Source organism: Micropterus dolomieu, linkage group LG14 (genome assembly GCF_021292245.1).
Source record: "Micropterus dolomieu isolate WLL.071019.BEF.003 ecotype Adirondacks linkage group LG14, ASM2129224v1, whole genome shotgun sequence".
In the NCBI taxonomy this organism is placed as follows: domain Eukaryota; kingdom Metazoa; phylum Chordata; class Actinopteri; order Centrarchiformes; family Centrarchidae; genus Micropterus; species Micropterus dolomieu.
Genome location: NC_060163.1, coordinates 9,954,316 through 9,977,053, shown reverse-complemented (window position 1 = coordinate 9,977,053; position 22,738 = coordinate 9,954,316). Strand labels below are relative to the sequence as shown.

General features: G+C 39.4%; 3 protein-coding genes across 3 annotated transcripts; all 3 read right to left on the bottom strand.

Moving 5' to 3' along the window:
* Positions 1–610: 610 nt before the first annotated feature.
* On the bottom strand, positions 611–11,180 carry ccz1 (CCZ1 homolog, vacuolar protein trafficking and biogenesis associated). Its single transcript, XM_046069303.1, has 17 exons — positions 11,022–11,180; positions 8,794–8,869; positions 8,587–8,683; positions 8,378–8,475; positions 7,978–8,071; positions 7,754–7,834; positions 7,610–7,657; positions 7,345–7,428; positions 6,508–6,683; positions 5,895–5,976; positions 5,562–5,623; positions 4,325–4,436; positions 3,981–4,014; positions 3,699–3,816; positions 1,870–2,028; positions 1,227–1,354; positions 611–1,127 (listed from the first exon to the last, which is right to left on the bottom strand). Exons 2-17 carry the CDS (start codon positions 8,805–8,807, stop codon positions 1,072–1,074), a joined length of 1,443 nt encoding a protein of 480 aa, XP_045925259.1. The 5' UTR covers positions 8,808–8,869; positions 11,022–11,180; the 3' UTR covers positions 611–1,071.
* Positions 11,181–12,278: 1,098 nt separating this feature from the next.
* pvalb9 (parvalbumin 9) lies at positions 12,279–16,364 on the bottom strand. The gene is made up of 5 exons (XM_046069304.1): positions 16,142–16,364; positions 14,839–14,906; positions 14,183–14,315; positions 13,435–13,544; positions 12,279–12,519 (listed from the first exon to the last, which is right to left on the bottom strand). The coding sequence occupies exons 2-5, from the start codon at positions 14,897–14,899 to the stop codon at positions 12,494–12,496; spliced, it is 330 nt and encodes a 109-aa protein (XP_045925260.1). The 5' UTR covers positions 14,900–14,906; positions 16,142–16,364; the 3' UTR covers positions 12,279–12,493.
* A 3,298-nt stretch (positions 16,365–19,662) lies between these two features.
* LOC123982892 (parvalbumin alpha) lies at positions 19,663–21,072 on the bottom strand. Its single transcript, XM_046068846.1, has 4 exons — positions 21,012–21,072; positions 20,366–20,498; positions 20,077–20,186; positions 19,663–19,953 (listed from the first exon to the last, which is right to left on the bottom strand). The coding sequence occupies exons 1-4, from the start codon at positions 21,070–21,072 to the stop codon at positions 19,928–19,930; spliced, it is 330 nt and encodes a 109-aa protein (XP_045924802.1). The 3' UTR covers positions 19,663–19,927.
* Between the last annotated feature and the right edge of the window lie 1,666 nt (positions 21,073–22,738).

Genomic DNA, 22,738 nt, shown 5'->3' with positions numbered 1-22,738 from the left:
TCACATACTTTTCCCCGCCACTATACATAGTCAGTTCTTTCTGTCTATAATTTACTCTGTAAAAGGGGAAGGCATACTGTACAAATGTAAATTCTTTGGCCTGTTCAATTTGCTCTGTAATGTTACTGAATTACTATTATTGAAAGATCATCCATCATAAAAACACAGAAGAAGCAGAGTGGTGCTGTTAGAATTCTGGGCCCCCACAAAATTATTCAATCAAAACAGTAAATATCTATAAACCAATTTGTTCCAGGGCCCCCAGTTCAAAACATTTAAGGTTAATCCTTAATTACTTCTTTTGGCTGAGGCCACACAGCGTCCCACACATTATATACAGTCCTTTTTCAGTCACCAAAAGACCTATTTTGGATGCCGAAATTATTCCAATGAAGCATTTAAAAAATGCATAATTGCCTCAAAAACAGACCATAACAAGAGAAGGCATAAAATTAGTCAACAAGTAATGCTACATGTAAATAGAGGCTTTCCTACTATTTCATAAATGCTCTCTACTAACAACTGCCACAGAGAGAGACGCACCTCGTGACAACATATTAAACTTCTCCAAAGCTTCAACAACCACAACAAAAGACATTCGTACACTAAGTAAAATTATTTCTCTATTTATTTAATTAGCGCAGTTGTTTACAAACCACGATACTTTTGACATGATGATCTTATTTTAAAACTATCACAGATCATCAAAGGGACCTGGTTTAATCTTTTCTTTGCACGTCAGTTTAAATTAATCAGAGAATTTGTCATGATGTGTTCATAACCTAAAATGCATGAACAAATTGTAATGTGAAAGAAATCAAAAATGAACAGTCAACAAAATCCAAAGTATATACAAAGAACATCAAGGGAAATAAAGTACATGTACAGTAAAAATCTGGATTTACACTTAAATTAAAATTTTTATAGGTTAAATAAAAAAAACTTGGTGAGAGAGCTTTTTATTATTTTTTTCCTTATTTTACAATGCAATTATTGCATTACGCTGCTTGCTGTCATGATACCCTGCAACACTGACAGCTTTTAGTGTGGTGAAACAGTCTGTCCGCTGCATCAGTCTAAGAAGAAAATATTGTTGAACTGCGTCGCACAAAGCCTCTTAACCTCCTCTGTAGCGGTGAAAAGACAAAAGGGCATTAAGGACAAAGTAGAGATTAAGCGTTAAGGCAGATTGTCTATTGTGACTGTAATGACACAGATTTACATACCGTTTACTTCGATCAGATTGGCGTTCTTCTGATTCAGGATCACATACAGTTCTCTCTGGTCTGACTTCTTGCCGACTACCCAATAATCTGTCATAGCCTTTACGATGATTTCTTCATCTTCATCAACCCTGCGAGACGGATAGGAAGACATTATGGGCAACTATCACATTTACAGCAGGGTCTTTGTATTTGATGGCAACTGTACTTCTAAGATTATGTATTTACTTACATAGACCACAACACCCACATGAAATTTCATAAAAGATATTTAATTAAACAATGTGGTTAAATTTGAGTGTGCAGACAAGGTAAAATAACAAGACATCTGCACAAAAAGAGGAACTGATATTGATCCTGGAATAAACGCTATGAATATCGATGCCACTGTATATGCCACAGACTGAAAATGGAACTTTCACATGACTTCACTCTCATGGCAGCTTTGAAAGATAGTGAAAGCTATGTATATAAATGAGCAACAGCTGAACGTAGTTTTAATCTCTTCATGGCATTGCCCCTTCACTGACGTTGACGTGAAAGCTGAAGCTTCCTTAACTATATAAATTCCTAAACAAAAGTCTGGAGGCATTTGGGAAAGATGAATACAGCTTTACTTTTACAAAGCCAGCGTTCTCTGCTGTACCTGGCAAAGTCACAGTTGATGTCTCCCAGGATCTTCATGAGGTCAGGGTGGACAGAGGTGAGGCAAACACTGGCAGTCTTCCTCATGTGGATGGTGCTCTTCTCCGCCAGGTTCATGTGGTTGAAGTAGATGAACTTAAACTGTGGCTCCTTGTCTGGCCTGAATGGACACAGAATTGAAGAAAAGACACAGCCGAAGATGATTAAACAGAAAGTAACAAACAACTTCAGTTACTTTGGGGACCGCTAATCCTTTAAAGTTGTTTTACATTACTTGTGAACAAAGACAAGAAGTTACAAGCATAATTTTGTCCAGATCTGAAGGAAAGACACAAGCTGCTTCTGTGTTTTACCACTGAAGCTGGAGCTGTGGCCCCTATATAAATCAATAAGAGACCAACAATGTCAAGTTAGAGTTCGGGTCTCTGTGGGGCTGGCCGTACTGTAAACACACATCATGAATAAAAGATACAGTAGGCCAAATCAGTTTGAATGATCACAATCACCTAAAAACAAGCCGTACATATTAATTAAACCTACTCCATTGTACTGTAATTGCATCTCTGGAAGGGGTGTGTGTGTGTGTGTGTATGTATTCAAACAGGTCATACAGCTGATCTTTATCTATGCTGCATCTAATTATTTACAGTTCCAACAGGACAAATCGTGTCACAGAATGCTGAATGCCAGCTGACGAGTTTGGTACGGCATTATTTATTCAGTGGATTCTTCACTAGGGTGATTAAAAGAGGAGCCCATCAAATTGTCCAGGCCAGGGAGTACAGTCTTGGATTACAGGCGAGGACGTATCTAAAGCTAAGTGCTAGGGTTAAAGGACAGCGGGTCAGGATGCCAGTCTTTAAAATTACGCTGCTCGAGTTACCCATAAGTAGTGCCCTGATGATATCCAGTGGTATTAACAGTCTCATGTATCGCTGTCGGAGAGGAAGAGTTAATACAAAGGATTGACTGCAAACTGATAACGACACGGCTGCTGTAATCACCAAGGACTTATTGCGCTAAACCACTATGGAAATAAATGTTTATCTGATAAGATGACACAGAGTTCAAATGATGAATATCACTGATATCTTCTCTTGCTCTTACGTTACACTCTCTCTAACTCATGATAATATATTGTTCTGGAATGGATGAGTGAAAGATCGAGTAATCCACAGTAAGGCTGCAACTAACAATTATTTTATAAATCAATGAATCTGTTGATTTAAAAAATAAAAAATAAAAATCAATTAAAGGTTTGATCTTTTGGTCAGTCTATTAGGTTTTTCCACACTCCATTTAGCCCCAGGGCTAAGAAAGCTTTCACAAAGATGGTACATTCCAAGTGTGCTAACTCAGACTTTAGCCTAAGGCTTGCTGGCCTAGCTCTGAGTTTAAGGGGTTATCCCCTGAAAATTAACTAAACACAGGGCTAAAAATTGGAAGTGTGAAATGAGGCTGAAATTTTGTCCAATCACATGCCTTCTTTGTCACGCAATTACAGTATGCTAGCTGTAAAGTAGTCACGCCTCATTTTACGTCAAGTGCCCTGTTGACACTGTAGCACAGTATGCAGTACGCCTTACACTGCAAGGTCATCAGTGGGATCCTTCAATTCATCATATTCAAGCCTTAAAATCTTGTCTTGTGTTATCAGGTGAATGACACACACCAATTTTAAAGCACTGAGAACTGAAAGACAGCATCTTTAAGATAGAAATATTTTGGCAAAATCTGATCATCACCAGTTAGCATGGCCGAAAACAAAAACAAGTCATCTTCACGTGGTCGTGAGTTTTTAATTAGGAGAGCGGAGGATTCTCAACTGACCCTGATATCCTGCGGTTAATGGTGAACTGTTCACATATGTCAGACGCCAGCAAAGTGAGCTGAGGGCCCACCAGGCCATCCAACTGTTCACAGAAGTCCCTCGTCAGCTCCACAGAGGCTGAAAAGAGAAGAAAGTCAGCCGGTACGGGACATGAGCTTGAATATTTTAGCTTTATATGAGCAAAATAATAGAAAATAAGAAAATAGAGCTTTATATGGAGGAAACAGGAAAAGGGAAATTATAGTTAACAGCATTATTTGAGTGACTGGGTGCACACTCACCACTGATCATAAAACAAGCTGCAGCGCTCATCGCCTGGAGAGGAGCAGATCAGTGCAGGTTAAATGCAGAATCAAGGTCAGACAGGTTAGAAATTACATTAATGTGATGATAAGCACCGTGGCGATGTACTTCATCATTTTAAAACTCAGCTGTCTAATCCCAAAAAAACCATATCGTTTGATAGAGCAGTGGAATATTTCATCCTAAATCTACTGTTCATAACAAATCCCCCAGTCAGATTATAAAAATCATCCGAAAATTACAAAACCCCTTTATGTGTATGAATGAGTGAGGAAATCGGTAGACCGACACGAAATAGCAGAAAATATTTACTCCAACTTACCTTATAAACAATAAGATGCAGTTCCTCATAGCCATCCTCTGCACTAACAAATATTTTTGGAAATCGGATTTTGGCCTCTGGATCTTTAAGATTGATGGGTCCTGTCAAATACCTGGAGAGACCAGGGGAGAGCATGGCTGTGAGGGCTGAGAGTGGTAATCAAATTCATCTGGGGCTGCAAATAACCATTACTTTCAATCATCTGCCAATTATTTTCTCAATTACTTGATTGTTTGATCTTTAAAAAAAAAGAAAATAGCTGCTGTGTTCAAATGTCTTATTTAGTTTGAACAACAATCCAAAACTTCAAAGATATTCATTTTATTATCATTTAAGTTTGAAGTAAAAAATAACTTTATTTTATCCTCATGGGAGGCTCTTTATTATTTTTTATGAAACCATGCAATAGATCGAAGCGTTGCACAAGTGGGAAGGTTTGGCCTGATGGTGGCACTAGAGGAAAGGTCAGGTGGTTACCAAAACAGGTCCGCAGTGTTGGAAGGACTGAACCAAACCAAATCAGGTAATTAGCACATTAATCATAAAATAACTAATATAGATTAATTAATTAATTCCCTCAGTTCCAAAACAGATCAGAAGCTGCTCACCCCTCATTTGTGACCGATTTGTGGTAACACCACAAACTGAACAAAGGACTCATTGTGCTGTTTGTTGATGCACTGGATTCCAAGGATGCCACTTAATAATAAGTGGAACCATTTGCACTGGAAGGCATGTCTTTGTGTCACATGCGTCTACGTTGTGCCGCTCTGCCTGAGCGGATCTCCAAGTGCATCTGTAATCATTTCTATTTTAAATTGAACCTATTTGTAATTCTTTTTCTAGCCTTCATTAAACATTCTTTATATTATAGTGTGTCATCCAGTTAGAGTTGTAAAGCTGTGTTTCCTGTGCCTTGACAGGTCCCCAGGAATCAGACTGGCACTACTGCAGCAGCTCCGCTTCCCCTTCAGAAACTAGTCACTTCAAGCAACATGCAGACACAAGTCACTTGAGCAAACGTTCTGTAGTTACATATGTACATCTAAAGTGAATGGAAAGTGGCTTTTATTCCCGAGGCTGCAGCAATACTCTACCCCTGCACAAAGCGTTAGCCAAGGGAGTTACTTCCTTCTATAATTTGCTTGACTGCAAAGCTCATCATTGTCAGTCAACTATTGTTTTGATTCCGTACCTGGATACACAGGTACATAGTTACAGGGCATCAGGGACTTACCTCCCATAGTGCAACAGGTTCCCTGCAACCTCAGGCCTCAGAGGAGAGTCCCTGCCAGCCAACTAAGGGGAGAAGAGAGGGAAAGTGAGAGACATGGCTTTGAAAGTAATATTCACAGGTCATATTCAGGCAAGTAGTCATTTATGCTTTAAACTGTTTATATCACATTGCATTCTTATTCTGTATGTCATAAGGGAGAAGCACAGTAGTGAGAGCACACACTCCTTTGTTTCTTTCATTACATCCTCCATATTTTTGATCCCAGACTTGACTAGACTTCCTTAATTATTACTATTCATTTTATTGGCCCCTTGTGCGCTCCCACTTCCTGACCTCTGGTTCAGAGTGTCTGGGGAACAGCGAGGTGGTCAGGTACTTGTAAAGGATCCTCATGTCATCTTGCTCCAGTCCGCTCCTGCAGACACAACCACAGGGACAAAATTACACCTTCACACCATGCAACAGTCAATAAACACTGCCAAATGCAAAACCAAAATGAACGGCTGTGCACGGCACTTTTCAGTGTGCTGTCAATGCGCTATGCATTATGGACTGAATGTGAAAACAATGTGTCTCCTGGTGGTAATTACTGTTCAGCAGTGTTTGTGAATGCACTACAACGAGTACTCCAGAGTATTACTACTTAATTTGGACAATAATTAAACAGCTCTTCTCTGTTGGTCCATTGACAGTTCACAATGAGAGATCAAACTGCTCTCAAGTCATTGGCAATCATGTAATCCCGTGTGCTTACACACCGACATGTCAGGGAGCACATCATCATCACAGGCTCGGTGTTAAAGCCACGTCTGTTTACCCAGCATGCCTTGATGTGTAGGCTTGTAATATTTTATGCCCACTAGAGGCTGTACATTAACACATAAAATTAGAGACCCACAAGTGGATTTTAGGGGCAGCAAAGTTTCAACAAGTGTGCAGTCTGTACCAGATAAGCTGGTCGTTATACAGGAAAGCTGTGTATTTGATCAGACTCAGGCTCTCCTCCACTCTGTTGACAAAGGACTGGATCTTTAGGTAGGTCATCTTGTCCAGTGGGAAGAAGCTGATGCCTCCAAATACATCCAGCAGGTCGCAGGACTGCAAGTGGAGCGTCTGCAGATACTGGAGACACCCAGGATGAACACACGGTGAAAATAACAGGAGAAAGCCCAGAGACACAGGAGAAGGAAAAGGAGAAAGGGGTTAGTTTACCCGCATACAAGTGCTTGCTTACAGCGCAATAAAGACAGAGGAATAAGAAACTCTTCAAAGCTATAGAGACGCTTACATCACTGACATTCAACCTCTGATACGCACACCACAAGCTCTCTCTTTCTGTTTGTCTTTGGGTTACATGCTGGAGAGGGAAGCCCGTGTTAACTGAAGAAGGGTGTTCCCTAATTAGAAATTAATTTTTTATACTTTTGCATAAGTGTTTGTCGTTCCAGCAAGGTGACTGCAACATGAGGCAAAGACAGTTTATGTAAGCAGGTCATTATTAAGAAGTCAGGCATTACCGCAGACTTTCTTTCCAACTGCGTTCCCTATAGCAACATGAGTATTTACACAGAAACAAATGCAGTGCAAACATTGACCTTCAGGCTCGACTGAATTTCTATACTACACTATTATTGAATTAGTATGAATCCTGCTGTCAATGCAAAGTCAATACAAGATAGACATCTAGATAGAAAAAAAAAAATAAATAAATAAATAAAATGTATGATATGACTGCGGACCTAGCAACGAAAGATTTTCTGCACCGATGTGGAAAGCTTTTTACCCTGTAGAAGAACTTTTCAAGCTTCTGAATGAGCAGCTCCACTCCGCCGGCTTCCATCGCTCTGCCAAACGTGCCATTGAATAGCTACAGTACAAGGAAAATAATCACTATTACACTGTTCCTTTTATTGGCAGTTTGAGGTACTGTAGGAATGAAATGTTATGTCTCTTAGAAGAAGCGGAATAAGCCCCTAATGCAGTAAAATATGTTCACTTTACACATGCATAAGAAAGTTGATAAAAGCATGATATATTCTAAAACATACCTTGTACATACTGTAGCATTGCCTTACCACTGCACCATACACAGTGTCCTATAGAGGCAAGAAAGCATGGTATGTAAAACTTTAAACTGACTGAATATTCAATGAAAGAAATACAGATGTTGATGAGTATATCTCAGTACTCACAAGCATTTCCTCTTCCTGATATTCTATTGTGGGAGGTTTACCATCTTTGTTTGGTTTCTCGATCATTGGATTTCGAACCACCTGAGAATTAGAAATACAAACAGCGGGTAAAAATCCCGGATCAGAGCGGTGAAGCTAAAATTACATTCCAAAGAATGTCAACAAAGCTAGACAAACACAGCAAAATAATGAACAGGTAATGTGCATGTAAGCCTTTAAGATACCATGACTATCCAGAAATTGTCCTCAGGCTCAAAGAAAAACTGCCGGTTCTTCTGTGTGTGCAGGGATTTTGCTGGTTTTGTTGGACAGAACGTCCTGGAAGACAGAAGAAAGAAAGGAGACACAGCCAAACAAGATGATCAGCCCCATTAGATATGAATCAGTGTGTATTTTGCGACTTATTGCAACATTTCCCTATTCTGTTACGCTTCAGGTTTAGGGAAATTACACTTTTCTGTTGGTTTGCTTTAACACAGCTAATCAAACTAAGCCATGAATTTACTGTCTTCATGCCTTAGAAAGATGCCAAAAGGCAAAATACACTAAAACAAAATTTTATGGGACAAATACTGCTGTAGTTATACTCTGCTTCTGTTTTAATTACAGTACTGAACTCTTTACCTGGTGAACTGTACAATGGCTTCACAAAGGCCCACGTTTCGGATCTTCTCATTCTTCTCCACATCACTTGGGTGGTAAAACAAAATCTTCTTCTCTTCCTGGAAAAAAAAACAAACAATAACCCCACATTGAATAAGTAATGCAATCACACTATTAAAATCTTGTTAAACAAAAAGCTTAGCATTTCTTCATCTGGGAATCAACCTCACCTCTCCTTCCCGTGGTCCAAATGTAGGGTTGTAAATGAAAAAATTGAGGAGAGATGGTGTGTACTGTTTCTCTTGCATTCCTGATGCCATTCTGGGACTGAAACAAACACAAAGAGAAAGCTCACAGATAAAAGCTGAAAGACCTCTAGATTTCCCCCAGGTTACATCAATGTCAGCTTTGCATCGTCACAAACAAGTATGCTTTACCTAATCATCAGCATTAGTGTGACCTGTGTCTGGATTGCCTTTGCTCCAAAGGCAGTTTGGTTAGCATGCCGTGTGCCTGCAGAATGAAGACAAGCACATCAAATACTGTAGTATGACAAATCTAGATATTCTTCTATCTGGAGCGTTCACACACACCGAGTACAGTTGATGTGCGTCGGGAAAAAGTTGGAAGTACAGCATTTATATTAGGGAGGCACCAGTCTGAATTGCCAGATCAGTATGTTCCCCAAGACTGACCTTATTAGGTGGATCAAGTTCTGCCAGTGATGTGACCAATCCAGTTTCCTTGTTAATGTCGAAATGTAGTTGCATTCATTCAGTCATGTTGGGCCTTTTAGTGCCACATGAACCCCTGGCCTCATGTTATATAACATAAAAATAATTCCATGCAGCTGCAGCAAGCTATACAGACCTCACATTACTGGTATGGGCAAATACCACGAGCAGAGCACTGGCCACTTTATAAAAAAGGTACACCTTGCTAGTACTGGGTTGCCTTCAGAACTGCCTTAATTCATCATGGCATACTTTCAACAAGGTGTTGGAAACACTCCTAAGAGACTTTAGTCCATATTGACATGATAGCATCACGCAGTTGCTGCAGATTTGTCGGCTGCGCATCCATGATGCGATGCTCCCGTTCCACCACATCCCAAAGGTGCTTTACTGGATTGAGATCTGGTGACTGTCATCTTCAAGAAACTAGTTTGAGATGATTTGAGCTTTGTGACAGGGTGCATTATCCAGCTGGAAGTAGCCATCAGAAGCTGGGTACACTGTGGTCATAAAGGGATGGACATGCTCAGTTGGTACTATGGTGCCCAAAGTGTGCCAAGAAAATATCCCCCACACCATTACACCACCACCCACAGCCTGAACCTGATCCATGCTTTCATGTTGTTTACGCCAATTTCTGATCCTACCATCTGAATGTTGCAGCTGAAATCGAGACTCATCAAACCAGGCAACGTTTTTCTAATCTTATATTGTCCAATTTTGGTGAGCCTCTGAAAATTGTAGCCTCAGTGTACTGTTCTGCTGCTGTTGCCCATCTGCTTCAAGGTTCCACGTGTTGTGCGTATGGAGATAGTATTCTGCATACCTTGGTTGTAACGAGTGGTTATTTGAGTTACTGTTGCTTTTCTGTCATCTTCAACCTGTCTGTCCATTCTCCACGGCACTCTGACATCAGTAAGGCATATTGGTCCACACGAACTGCCGCTCACTCAATATTTTCTCACTTAAAATCACATTGCTTGAGTTGCTGTCATGTGATTGGCTGATGAGCTATTTGTGTTAACAAGCAATTGAACAGGTGTACCTAATAAAGTGGTCAGTGATTGTAGACACATTTACCAGTTAATTTAGAGCACCCATATACAACTACTGCAGATACTGACAAATGTTTCTAATACTACATTAATTCATATAAATGTAACGTTAGTGGAAGAGTGCTGGTACAACTCACCTGCATTACAAACTATGGCGAGTTTCAACAACAACTGGACATTATAAGCTTCATGAAGGCAGCAGTTCTTATTGCAGGCTGTTGTGTTAGACTGCAGTAGTTTTAGCTAACTTAGGTGTACATAACTGGAAACTGTTGGCAGTAAAATGTACCATGGTACCAAAAGCTAAATACACTTCAACAACTTACTACAGTGTCAGGTAACCATAACAATCACATTTTATGGAGGTTACCGAGGTTTTAACTGTAAGTTAACGTTAGCATTTTAACTTTCAAGTTAAGCAAAAAAAGTTCTGTATGTTTGTTTTTACTTCAGTTAACTGAATAACGGTCATTGTCAGCTCTACATCTAGGAGGTAGGTTTGTTTGCTACATGTATTGCATGCTGTCACTGCCATTGTTTAACATTTCACATATGCTAAGTTACTGTAAATTTAGCAACGTAGCTGCTGTCGTTCAACCGGTGAAGCCTCTGAGAGCTGAGCTAAAACCCGGACACACACTAGCTAGCTGCTTTTTCAAATTATGACTTAATTTATTAAACACTGTGTGCCTGTGTGTTTCTAAGTTAACAAGTACAACTACCTCACATGAACTGTTCCCAAACCAGCGCTCAGCTAACGTTAAGCCAGTCTGAGCAGCTAGCTGGCTCTGCTAGCAGCAGTGGAGTTTCTGTTTGCAGAGATCAGGCGGGGAAAAACTCAGTGAACCGTGACAGTAACACGACGGAAACACTCACCTTACAGTGCATAAATCCTTCACTTTGAGCTGCTTGTGGTGATAGATTGCGTGAATAAAAATAAAGAATGAAGAAATGAGATCAATGAGAGGAGATGCAGCATTATACTTCACATTCTTAACTTCCTGCTTTTGACAGCGCGGTGCTACAAGTTCGACTGTTCGGGTAGAGTCGATTTCCAGCCTCATAAAGGTTCCCAGTCCATTCAGGGAGCATGGACTGATGAATAACCTGTGGGTTCACACAACAATATTTGGTTTAAGCTTTATTGGGTGTCAGTCTGTTTCTTAAGATACAAGATAGAGGTTTAGTCCTCATTATACACAAGAGATTATGATTAAGAAAGACATTTCAACAAATCCCCCACATACTTCATCTTAACACTTCTTTGGTCTGGCGTTTGATGACCATCTGCAAACGATGGCACACTGCTGTTTGGATGTATTTGTTAAACAGTGACACTGACAATAGGAAGTCAATTGTATTTGCTACTATATATATTTTTGGAAAGCCCTGGTCATTTGTTATTATAATCTCCACATTTAGTCTTTTGTATGAATAATACCACCCATTTACCTTCACATCAATCCCCTTTATGTTTTATATTTTATATCTTTCTAAACAAATATAACAAATATATAAACAGACTAAACAAATTCTAAATTCAAATTGATGGTAAACATTTTAGTTGATGATCTCTGAATAATACACTACTGTATGGTCATGAGCTACATTGTCATTAACATTGTCTGCACCGATGTTTGTCTCTAAATATGATCTTTTTTTGTATGCGTCCAGTGAAGTGAGGATTTTGTTTGTATTATTATTATTAATAATTATTATTATTATTATATTAAAATATGATAGACATCATTATTTATAAAATTGTTGTACTTTCAGGTAAAATCAAATATTGCATGATGAATTCCAAGTGGGGAAAAAAACAATATACAACATTTTGCAATAAAACATTTCATTGGCTATGTCATATTCAGGCAACACTGTTAAATAACCCTGTGGTACTTTTATTACCTGCTCTCATTCATGTGGTTTATACTCTTGAGGAATCAGCTAGTATTTATACAGTACTCTTGTGCTTTATTGTCATACACAAATCATTTTTTTTGCTGCAATATAAAATATGGGGATTCATTTTTATAGCATTTGTTTATTTGTTAAGGAAATATATGCACAAGGAGGCGACCAATGTTTTACATTTTTATTCATCTCATTGATTGTCAGAGGTGAGGTGTGCATAGAAAAGAAAAACAAGGACCAACACAATGGAAAAGACAAAGTAAAGGTCTGTTAAGTCTTTAAATGGACAAATTGTCATTTAAAAACACTTAGCACACAGAGAATTTAGTAGAAAACAAAAGAAATCACTGGGAATGGAAGATGGGATCAGGAGCCTCCAGAGGTCAGGAGAGGTCTGAAGACCTGAAGACTTGAGATCTTTTCATCTGTAAACCTCAGGACAGGACCATCATCTGGAATTCTAGGGGGGGAAATCATGTTGAAATGGCCATGAATCATCTGCAAGAAATAACACTGAATGTGATTGTAAACACACACCGCTGCCTTTGCCTTCCAGTCAACATCCTAGAATCAAGCTCCTTTCAGCCTTATGCAGAAGTGATACTTGCATGATTGACACTGGGATCAACTCTAAACCTTTAATTGACCGACCACGAGAAAATAAAAAAGAAACACAATCCTTTGTCCTTTTATGTAAGATGGCCGATATGCATGAATCTAAAAGATGATTAAATCAGTTCACAGACATTAGCACAAAACTTAATCTGCCCTCATGGATGTACACGTACTTGAACTCAACATAAAGAGCAATACTAATGCAAATAATTTGTCAACTGATGCCTGTTTGAGATTTTATGGTTAGACATGTTTAAGTTTGCCTGTTATTGCTATAGTCAGTCCTCTGTTTTCTGTAAGTAAAGAATCCATTTTTGTTTAACAAAAGACTAGCTGTGTAAAGAATGTTGGGTGCGTTAAAACTCAATGGCCAAAACAAAGCACAACAGTGTCTGAAGAGAAAAGCTTCATAGCAACATGATTTTAACTGAGCAAACATGCTTGCTTTTCTACAGAACTCACATGCAGTTCCTCACATTTGAACCTGGGTGCTACAGTACGGCTACAAACTGGGTTTTACTTTTGCTCTGCAGGTAGAAATCAAGGTAGAAACCTTGATGAGCAGATACAAAAGCACAAATACCAACCCAATGGTCTGGCTAATAACTTAAAACAGCTAGAATGCATTTTTTTCAGTGAACTGAAAGTGCCCTAAGCTGCATAAAGTTAGCTGGCTGGCTACTGACATTTAGTCCAGCCAATGAGACAATTTCTGCATGCATCGTGAGTTTGTAAAAATACAATCTGAGTAATCAGATACCCTCTACTCCAATTCTGCCATCACTGTCATCATCAGCTGCTGAGATGAAGCTCTTGGTTTCTGCCTCAGTCAATGTCCGCGCCCCGGGGACAAACCGCTGCAGGAAGTACCTATACATGCACACACACACACACACACACACACACACACACACACACACACACACACACACACACAAACATTTGCTGTTATGGTTAGGTGACTGATGCATGCAGTCACACATTTAAAAACACACCAATTCCTAAATTGCACGGTTGGAGTTGACCCTCAGCTGTTGCCACACAATAACACAAAGGTGAATTATATAACACAAACGCAATAATAACACTTTGCCCATAGTGGATTATTCGGAGAGGGCTTAATGGTGCCATCCCAATAATACCACTGTACTAAATCTCTCCCTGTCAGACACACACACATACACACAAACTGTATACATAGCTCTGAAACTCACTACAAATATTTTATATGAAAATGATGTTATATATATTATGTTATTTGTGTTTTTGCAGGAAGGAAGAAATGCGATTGTTTCAAGTGCATTACTGTATTCACAGTAAATCAAAGTACATAAGAATAATCTGTTAGGATAATGGTGCACACAAGGGAGAAGATATCAAAGGTTATGGGTGAGGAACCTGAACACATAAGATACTGATCAGTATCCAGGGAGGTGTTAAGGTTCATCATCAACTGTTCCAGTGACTCCAGATCATACATTCTAACTATCTATCACTGTTTCACACACTTGAGCTCAGACTCCTCGATGAAGCCGCTGTTGTCCTCATCGAGGATCTGGAAGACATCTTGGATTTCCTTGGGCGTCTTTGAGGACAGGCCACACAGCTGGAAGAACTTTTTGTAGCAGAATGAGTCCGGAGCTGGAAACACATAACACACACATACAGTAACCAACATAGATTTTTAAAAAGAAGAACAGAAGAGATTAAAACAGCATGAAGCTTCTGCGCAGTTGGGAGATTTTCCACCCCTGTTTTTATCTTTTAAGTTCAGTAGACACATGCCTCAACTAAAACAGACAAAATTAAAAACCTTTTCCAATGCAGATTTCATACAGTTAAAGCTGGAGATGGCTTAAGGTTAGAGGATATTGTACAACAATGAAAATAATGCCGCCACAGGGAAGATTATGCACCATTTGTAATGAAGTGAAAATCCGGATTATTGTGAATTTGAACATAATTAGGTGTGTGAATTTAGTTAGTTAAAGATACAGCTATTGGTCCTGTGAAGGTATTATCACAATACTGAATCCATGGTTAAATGAGTCATGTATTCAGCATATTCTGCTGGCATTTAAATGAATAGGGGCTTGTTTGTTTGTGTGTGTGTGTGTGTGTGTGTGTGTGTGTGTGTGTGTGTGTGTGTCTGCGGAGATGCTACCTTGGCAGTCCTTGACAGCATTTTCAATGGCCTCAGCTGAAAGGATGGAGGTGAGTGACATGTTGGTCCTGTAGGGTCAAAGAAAAGCTCTGTAAATTATTCTCTCTCTCTCTCAGTCACACACTTCCTTCAACTACTTCAGGCCTTGTGATTTACTCCTGGTCCATTTTTGTGTCATGCTGGATTAATTTTTTGTGGATTATGACCCCATCAAAACTCCAGTTGTGATTTATTTGGCAAATTTTAGTTGTCAGGGAAAAACAATTTAATATTGCATTGTAATTTTGAAAAATTTCAGAAACTATACTGCTTGTTGCATAAGTGTTTTCATGTATTCTGTTTCATTAATTCATAAGAATTAAGCTATGATATCAATGCCTGATGTGCCTTTTACAACCTCTTTTGGCAGCCTCTCAATTACTCTTGTTGATTGGCACTTAGGGACTGTACAAAAGGTACTGGGTTGGGAAGGGGGAGGGGGGTGAAGCTTATATTTTATTTTATCAAAAAGCAAAACCCTCCACAGTTTTATTAATATATTTTTATATTAAATATAAAATAAGTAGTGAAAATACATCCACTCCATTTTGGAAAAGGAATAACTAAATGTCAGAGCCAATTTCAGCCACTGAATGAGTGAACCTGCTGAAGCACCATTTCCAGAATGTATGAAAACATGATAAATCTGTTATCAGTAAAAGTTAAAGCATCCAAACAAATAAATAAAGACTCTCTTCCCTTGAGCGAAAATTAGAAATCCTACCTAACTTTTCTGCACCCCCTGCACCCCCCTAATCATTTTAGTAAAGTCCCTTAAAGCCTGAGGAGTTCAAATATTAGCCTATGTCATATTTTTATAGTGTTTTTATCCATCCATGCATCGTCAACCGCTTATCCTGCGTACAGGGTGGCGGGGGGGCTGGAGCCAATCCAGGTTTACATTGGGCGAGAGGCGGGGTACACCCTGGAAAGGTGGCCAGTCCATCGCAGTAGTGTTTTTATATTTTACGTTATTAATCATCTTAAAAGAATAGCTTACAGCACTGGTTTGCGTTTCTGGTGAGCTGAAAACAAATCCTATTATTGGCCTAGAACATCTTTTACCAAGTCATTAATGGCTTAACCCTTCGGAAAAAATACTTCTGTAGACTCACAAAGAATTCAAAGCAAAGCATGTCAAAAACTGCAACAACAACAACAAAAAAAAACTGCTTGCTCCGCTTCCCTCCAAGCTTCACAGAGCAGGCAGGTAAAGCACACCTGGCCAACACCTGTATTCTCCCCGTGAAGCTGTAGGACTCACCGCTGTTGGCTCGGTTTCCTCTCCGTCCAAGTCCAAATCAGCAGCAGATAAGGCTTTGTGGTGCTATGTGACAGCTGGCTCGGTCTTATATACACCGGAGGGGATGCGCCGACTGATGCTTGAGTTTCCAAGCTGTCCGCGGATCAAATTTTCTCGCAGCCAGTCGCTTACTTCTCGTGTTCCTGACCTGTTCACCTGCCCAATTAACCTTTAGGCTACTCTATATATCTACACACTGCTCTCTCTTCCTCTCTTCCCATCTCTCCCTTACTGTCATAACACTGTGGTTTTTGTTGTCCAATCAACTTTTCCCTTGGTGTTAAATTGCCCCCTCCCTTTCCCCTTCTCCATCCTCTCTCTCCCGCTCTCTCTCTCTCCATGCAGTTGCAAGCGGGAAGCTTACAGATATCTCACATTTAATCAGGTCCCCTTTTCTCTCTTGGGTTTTAGTGAATAATCTCCTATATTTAGATGAACATAGCGAACAGGAGGTCATAAATCATCTTATGACTCACCAGGGGATTGTTATCAGTAATATGTGTCACTGATATTTTATGCTTTGTCAGTAACAAATAAGGACTTGAAACTAAATTATTTCAATAATCTGTGCTGCCAGTGGGTGATTTGTGTCCACATCCAATAAATTAAATTAGCACAGAAGCAGCTCTAATAAATCAAAATTACAATCACAATTATAATATCAAGAATTGGGCTATGATATATTTAATAATATGATAATCATGCAGTCCTAATATAAAGTATACAGGCTACAGAAACGGGTTCAGGTGGATGCAGGTCTTTCTTACTCTCTCTTCTGTAGAGGAGCACAACAGCAGATGGAGGGGTTTCCAAATCAGCATCTTTGTATTAATAGTAATTTCTAATGGGCTAATACATTATTTCAGAGTTTAGCAAATACCCCTAAAATCACTTCAAAGGGCAAAACACACTCAGTAGGCCTACTATGATGTACTCCACATCCTCCTACATCATACCTGTCCAAAAGGTGAACAACAGACCATGTGTTTTCATCCAGCCTTAGTTGTTTTTTTTGGTGTAGATTTATTCAATGAATATGTGAAGTATGAAATTGTATAGGCTACATGCCCTGTCATGATGCAGGCTATCTATATTAAATAGCCATATCAAAATTAAGTAATTAATCAATATTAGACCAAATCAATCAATAGGATATTCCTTCTGAATCTCATTTCAGAAGAGATAGAGTGAGTGGGGAATTATAAAAAAAAAACAAAGAACTACAGTACTTTTTTTTTTAATTCAAAGGCATGTCCCTACCAATATCCTGCGACTTCTGAATTGTCCCTATAATTTTTGATCAAAACAATTAAATGTAACCACTGTTGGTAGTGAGTGTCTAGTCTTTGGTACACAGACAGTTACCTCTGCCCTCATATGCCTCATAGTGGTGTGGTCCGCTGCCTACCTTTTTTAAGACCTGTCTTTTAAAGTCTTTTATTGTCCCCACCAACAGTGACATGAAATATCCGCCCTCAACTGTCTGACTCGACTGGATGTATTTTATTTACCTTCAAGCCTGCTTAACAGGTTGTGAACCTTGGTAAGACTTGTGTTAAGTAAAAGTAACATATTTGGCAACTAAGAATGAAATGCATTCATACCCTCACTATGAAGAGCCTACTGTATCCAAATTCTGACAGATTCTCCTCTGAGGGAGAGGAAGTTGAAAAAGGGAAATAGGCAAAAACCTCATGGAACAGTATCCTGATTATGCATTAAAGAAGTAAAGTAAACTACTTCATCAAAACGTCACTGACAGTAGAGGACAAATAAACCTAAAACAACATGATGATTACATGTTCAGTTAAAAATTGCTTGTCGTTTTCCCACTTTCCATGTGAGAAACATCTGACTTATAAACTCAAATTATTTCTCATTGACTTACGAAACAAGGGTTGCATTCTGGGTCAGTTTCTTGTATTATGATGGCTGTAACACACAAGAAGGCCGCACACACCTGACCTAACGTAAAGTGAGGGGTTGGATTTGGACTGGAGGCATTTTTTTTCCTTGGGAGTTTGCACCTGGTCACCATGACAACTGGCTACAAGTGATGACTTTGTCTTCTGCAAAGGGAAGCCTTTAAAACCATCTGACACAGCAGCATCTCTGGTGAATCCAGTCAGCACTAATGGCATTAGAGGGGAGGGATGATTTTTTGTAAGGAGAATAAAGGGAATAAATCTCATTATTCTTCAAAGTATCACACCTTCTGACTCAACACTTTGTGACTGACAGCATTTTCAGTAATCTCACAGCTACTTGTAGCCTACTAAAAAAAGCAAACTATTCAACTCATGAAGCTCAGAAAACACATTTTCTGTGTTTCCAAGCCTCCAAGTTTGCAACTTGAAACCATCCAGCATGTGAAGCCGTTGTGAAGTATTGAAAGGTCAGAGGCGCCACTCTGTGGCTGCTTCCCATCAATGCAGAGCCGTCTTCACTTGGGAGGAATTAAAGCTTCACCAGATGCTGTGAGATGAGAGCTGGATTAAGTAGGGCAGGAGATGGGTGTGTGCGAGTGTGTTTGTGCATCATAGTCTAGTAAGTAAGAGGTTAAATCATGTTATAAAAAAATATTACATCACTACAGCTGGCAAATGTTTCTGTTGCAGTAGTAGCCTAATAGTGTAAAAAGCAACTTTTAAAGTGAGACTACTCAACTTTTGAGAGAAGAAATTACACATTTTCCCTCTTACAAATGAAAAGTTGAATTTATGAGCAATAAAAAGCACTGTTCATTTATTCAACCCATTGAGTGGTTTTGCTGCTCCAGCCTTACTTGGTCTGGTATGACCAGTAGCTTACAGAGGCTGATGTTAGCAAACTTTCAGTAAATATTACTGTATAATTAACATTAATGAGTCATTTTGGTGACTCTATGACTTTTATCCATTTGTGCTTCTGTTACATTAGATTAGCTTTTTAGCTAAATGTTCTGCATTTAGCATTACTGTCACTTGTAGCCACAGTGGTTACTGTTCAGCTGGAGTTTTATAGTCAAGCTTTAAGTGAAAGAAATCTTCAGTGGCCTCCAAGATTTTCATGAAAAATGCACCTAGGATTTCCTCAAAATAAACAGTTTTAGTTATAATTACTAATTGCTTGTTCTGTTGTTGGCCATTTAGTGGATTGGTCCAAATAAAATGGTCAGATTTGCTGCGTTTCCTAGTCCTAATTTCATCATATAAATCATTTTCTTAATTTATGTTTTTTAATACTTTTTTAATAATACTCCTATTCCTCAATTCCTGGACTGTCAAACATTATAGTCACAACTGTTCTTTGTGGCTTTCATCGATTTACCGATTCACTGTATACAACTGTATTGAACACCAGGGTCAGACTTGTGTTATTGAAAAAGAACCTTTATTGTTGTCTCATTGTCCGTCCGTTTCCCATAAAAGTGCATCATCACTGATCTCACAGTAAGCAAAACTCACATAGTAAAACGACGACAGAAGTGGGAGGGAGAGAGAAAGACACAACAAGGGAAAGTCAACCATGCTATACACTTAGTCAGGTACATTCATTGTGGACAGCAAAGGGGTGAGCACGGCCAGAGAAAGAGAGAGAGAGAGGGAGCAGTTTGTTTACGTTCGGATGGTGAAAGGTCAATTGTATAAAAGTGGTGTGGAGAGTTGAAGAGAGAGAGTGAGAGGGAAGAGGAGAGGGAGAGAAGTATGTCTTTGCTCAAGTTGTTCCTTTGGAGTAGTGAAGTAAGACGTTGTTCAGCTAAGTTATTTAACCCTTGACCATGACGGCAAACTCTGCAGGGAGACAAAGAAAGAGAGAATGTCATTTCAAGATCTTTGGACAAATATTTGAAGCCACTAAATCTGGTTGTAATTTCAGATGAAGTTCCCTTGTGGTCAAAATAGACATTTTCTCACCATCAATTCCGATCTTGCCGTCACCATCGGAGTCACCGGCCTTGAGGAACGTCTTGGTCTCAGCATCGGTCAGAGCTCTGGCACCGGCAGAGAAGTTCTGCAGGAACAGCCTGGAGAGAGCGATCAGAGAGAAATATTCAGTATTGTTGTAAATGTGGGATTTCTCAATAAAATGCTCTTAATTTCCCTCAGAATTTCAAGATGGCTATGTCTGGCCCAAAGAAAGATGATCCCTTCACTTCAAGGGCTCAGACAAGCTTGAGGGTGAAGTTTAAGAGATGGTGCCTACTTCAGCTCATCCTCCTCAATGAAGCCACTCTTGTCCTGGTCAATGACCTCGAAAGCCTTCTTGATCTCGTCAGGGGTCTTGGCGGTGAGGCCGACCTTAGCAAAGAAGTCCTTGTGCTTGAAAGAGTCAGCAGCTGGGAGGAGACAGAGAAGGGACAGTATGAGATGTTGTAGATATATAACACACAAACTAAAAGTGTGTTTTGCAGCTGCACTGGTTCTTGTTTACAAGGCATTAAGGCAGTTAGTTGCTATTGATCCCAGATCTCTGACTGTCATTCAACATTTTAGCTTCGTTTGCAGGGGTGTTTTCCTTACAGTTGCTATACTGTTACAAAGTAGAATGGCCTACATGCTTTCTGCTAAGACATACAGAAATTGTATTGCAGTCACATTCTGGATCCTTGCTGCACTATTGATCCAGCACCAAGATGTGTTTGATAAAACAATCCTGCAGTGTTAAACGCAGAAAAGGTGTAACTGTAGTCTGGTAATGTGATTCTGGATTCTGCAGCAAGACATTCAGTTCCTAATTAGTAAAATAAGAATCCAGGTCCTTTTTCTAGTGCCTGATTTTATGTGTGTGCGTTCTACCATCTAGGCTCTCCTATAAGTTCTGCATGTGTCATTTTCATGGTGGGGTTTACCTTGGCAAGCCGCAAGGGCTGCAGTGATGTCAGCGGCATTCAGGATTCCGGCAAGGGCCATTTTTAACTGAGGGAGGAGAGCAGAGGACAAGTCATCAGTACATCAGTTCGGCTGCGGCAAATCAGAAAGGATGAAGCAGTTCTACTTTGAATCTAAGCATTGTTAAGTTCCCTCACTGCACTTTATAATACAGCATTCAAAGTTAAAGAGCTACATGTAATCTTCATTATGCCATGTTATATATTTTACAGTTCCTCTCTGTGAGTATTCCTCTCTGGCAGCCCCAAAAGACAAATGAACAGAAAAGGTAGTCCAATTTTTCCAAAACCAAGCCCTCCAAGGCAAAAGATCAAATATCCTTTGCAGCTGTGGTTGGTTGGCAAATATATTTTTTCCCATTTGGTTCCTTAGTGAGTCCAAAGCCAAACTCTGAGTTTCTGATGTTCAGAATCTGTCCCTTTCCTCGATTTATATCCCATTGAATGAAGTTGAAGCCCTGAACCACTCTTTGAATCAGGCAGCAGTGCCTAAAGGTCTGCAGCTCCTCAGTGAAACTCACCTTAGGGTTACTTCTAAGACAAGAGTGAATTCGCTCTGATGAATCAGGCCACTGCAGTGAACCCACTCAGAGACTCTCACAAGCTTATATACCGTCACTCAGCCGAAATATGATGCATAGGCTATGTAATAGACACTGTGTGCAAAGCAGTCAAAGCAGTCAGTTGAAAAATGTGTCCAGTAGACAGAGCTGTTCTATTTATATGCACATAAATGAAGATGCTTAAATGGTAGGCTAAGTGTAGACCTATGCAAAAGTGCTTGATATTACATAGGGCTAATAATATACGCTGCTGATTTAGGTGAAACGTACTCTGTGGCCATGTAGTTTTGATCTGTTAAACTGTGCAGAGCAACACGGAGTGAAGAGTGAGGTAAACTTTTAGATTGCAAATAGTTAGACAGATCAAGCAGGTTTGTATAGTGTCAGTACAGCTACTTATTCTGTTGTCAGACAGGAACAACACTCTTTTTGCCTTGTTGTTTTGAGACGAATTTCAGTCTTGGCCATAATATCGGTGTGTCAAACATTCTATGCAAGAACTTTCTCAAAATTAATGCAAAGGTTTTTATTATGCCAAGCCCAAACTGCCCAATGTGACGTTTATATTTCATCTTTATGATGATGGTTGTAATGTTTGTGTAATACATTTTGTGTATTCCCGTCTTAGCCAAATAAGCCTTTGTTATAAAATATTGCTACGAGACTACCTAAAAAATGAATAATAAAAACAGCAATGTAATAGTTTCTTTACACCATAATCACCTTAGGTAATTAATGACCCTACAGGTGCCCCCTGAACGGTAGAGTTTCGATGAGAACGAGCCTATGGCAAATTGGCATGTCTAAAATGTCTGTAATGATTTAGCTGGCATTCCAGTGTCAGAAATGTCTAGTTGTAGTGATTGATCATCGCAGGAGATGTTAATCTAGTGGAGAGTTAAAAAATGATTTTACATATTTTAAGACTAGAGTCTTTATAGGTTTGTATGTTTTGATTCTTACACAGATCGTAACAGGAACCCACCCAGTAACTAACATTTCCCTGTTCTGGTGTCTGGCTCAATATGTGAAACTGTTAACTGAAAGTTAATTGACCAACTGGGATTTGACAAACAGAAAATTAATAATAGTGTCAGTTTTACAAGCATGCAAGCATGATTGTGG

Coding starts and splice junctions, on each gene's coding strand:
- LOC123982892 (XM_046068846.1), bottom strand. CDS start 21,072: ATGGCCCTTGCCGGAATCCTGAATGCCGCTGACATCACTGCAGCCCTT. Junction 20,187..20,365: donor ATTGAGGAGGATGAGCTGAA/GTAGGCACCATC, acceptor CGCTCTCTCCAG/GCTGTTCCTGCAGAACTTCT. Junction 19,954..20,076: donor CGGCAAGATCGGAATTGATG/GTGAGAAAATGT, acceptor GTCTCCCTGCAG/AGTTTGCCGTCATGGTCAAG.
- pvalb9 (XM_046069304.1), bottom strand. CDS start 14,899: ATGTCACTCACCTCCATCCTTTCAGCTGAGGCCATTGAAAATGCTGTC. Junction 13,545..14,182: donor ATCGAGGAGTCTGAGCTCAA/GTGTGTGAAACA, acceptor GTGCATGTATAG/GTACTTCCTGCAGCGGTTTG. Junction 12,520..13,434: donor TGGCAGAATTGGAGTAGAGG/GTATCTGATTAC, acceptor TTCCCCCCCTAG/AATTCCAGATGATGGTCCTG.
- ccz1 (XM_046069303.1), bottom strand. Junction 3,817..3,980: donor AGCTTGTTTTATGATCAGTG/GTGAGTGTGCAC, acceptor TTCTCTTTTCAG/CCTCTGTGGAGCTGACGAGG. Junction 1,128..1,226: donor CAATCTGATCGAAGTAAACG/GTATGTAAATCT, acceptor TCACCGCTACAG/AGGAGGTTAAGAGGCTTTGT.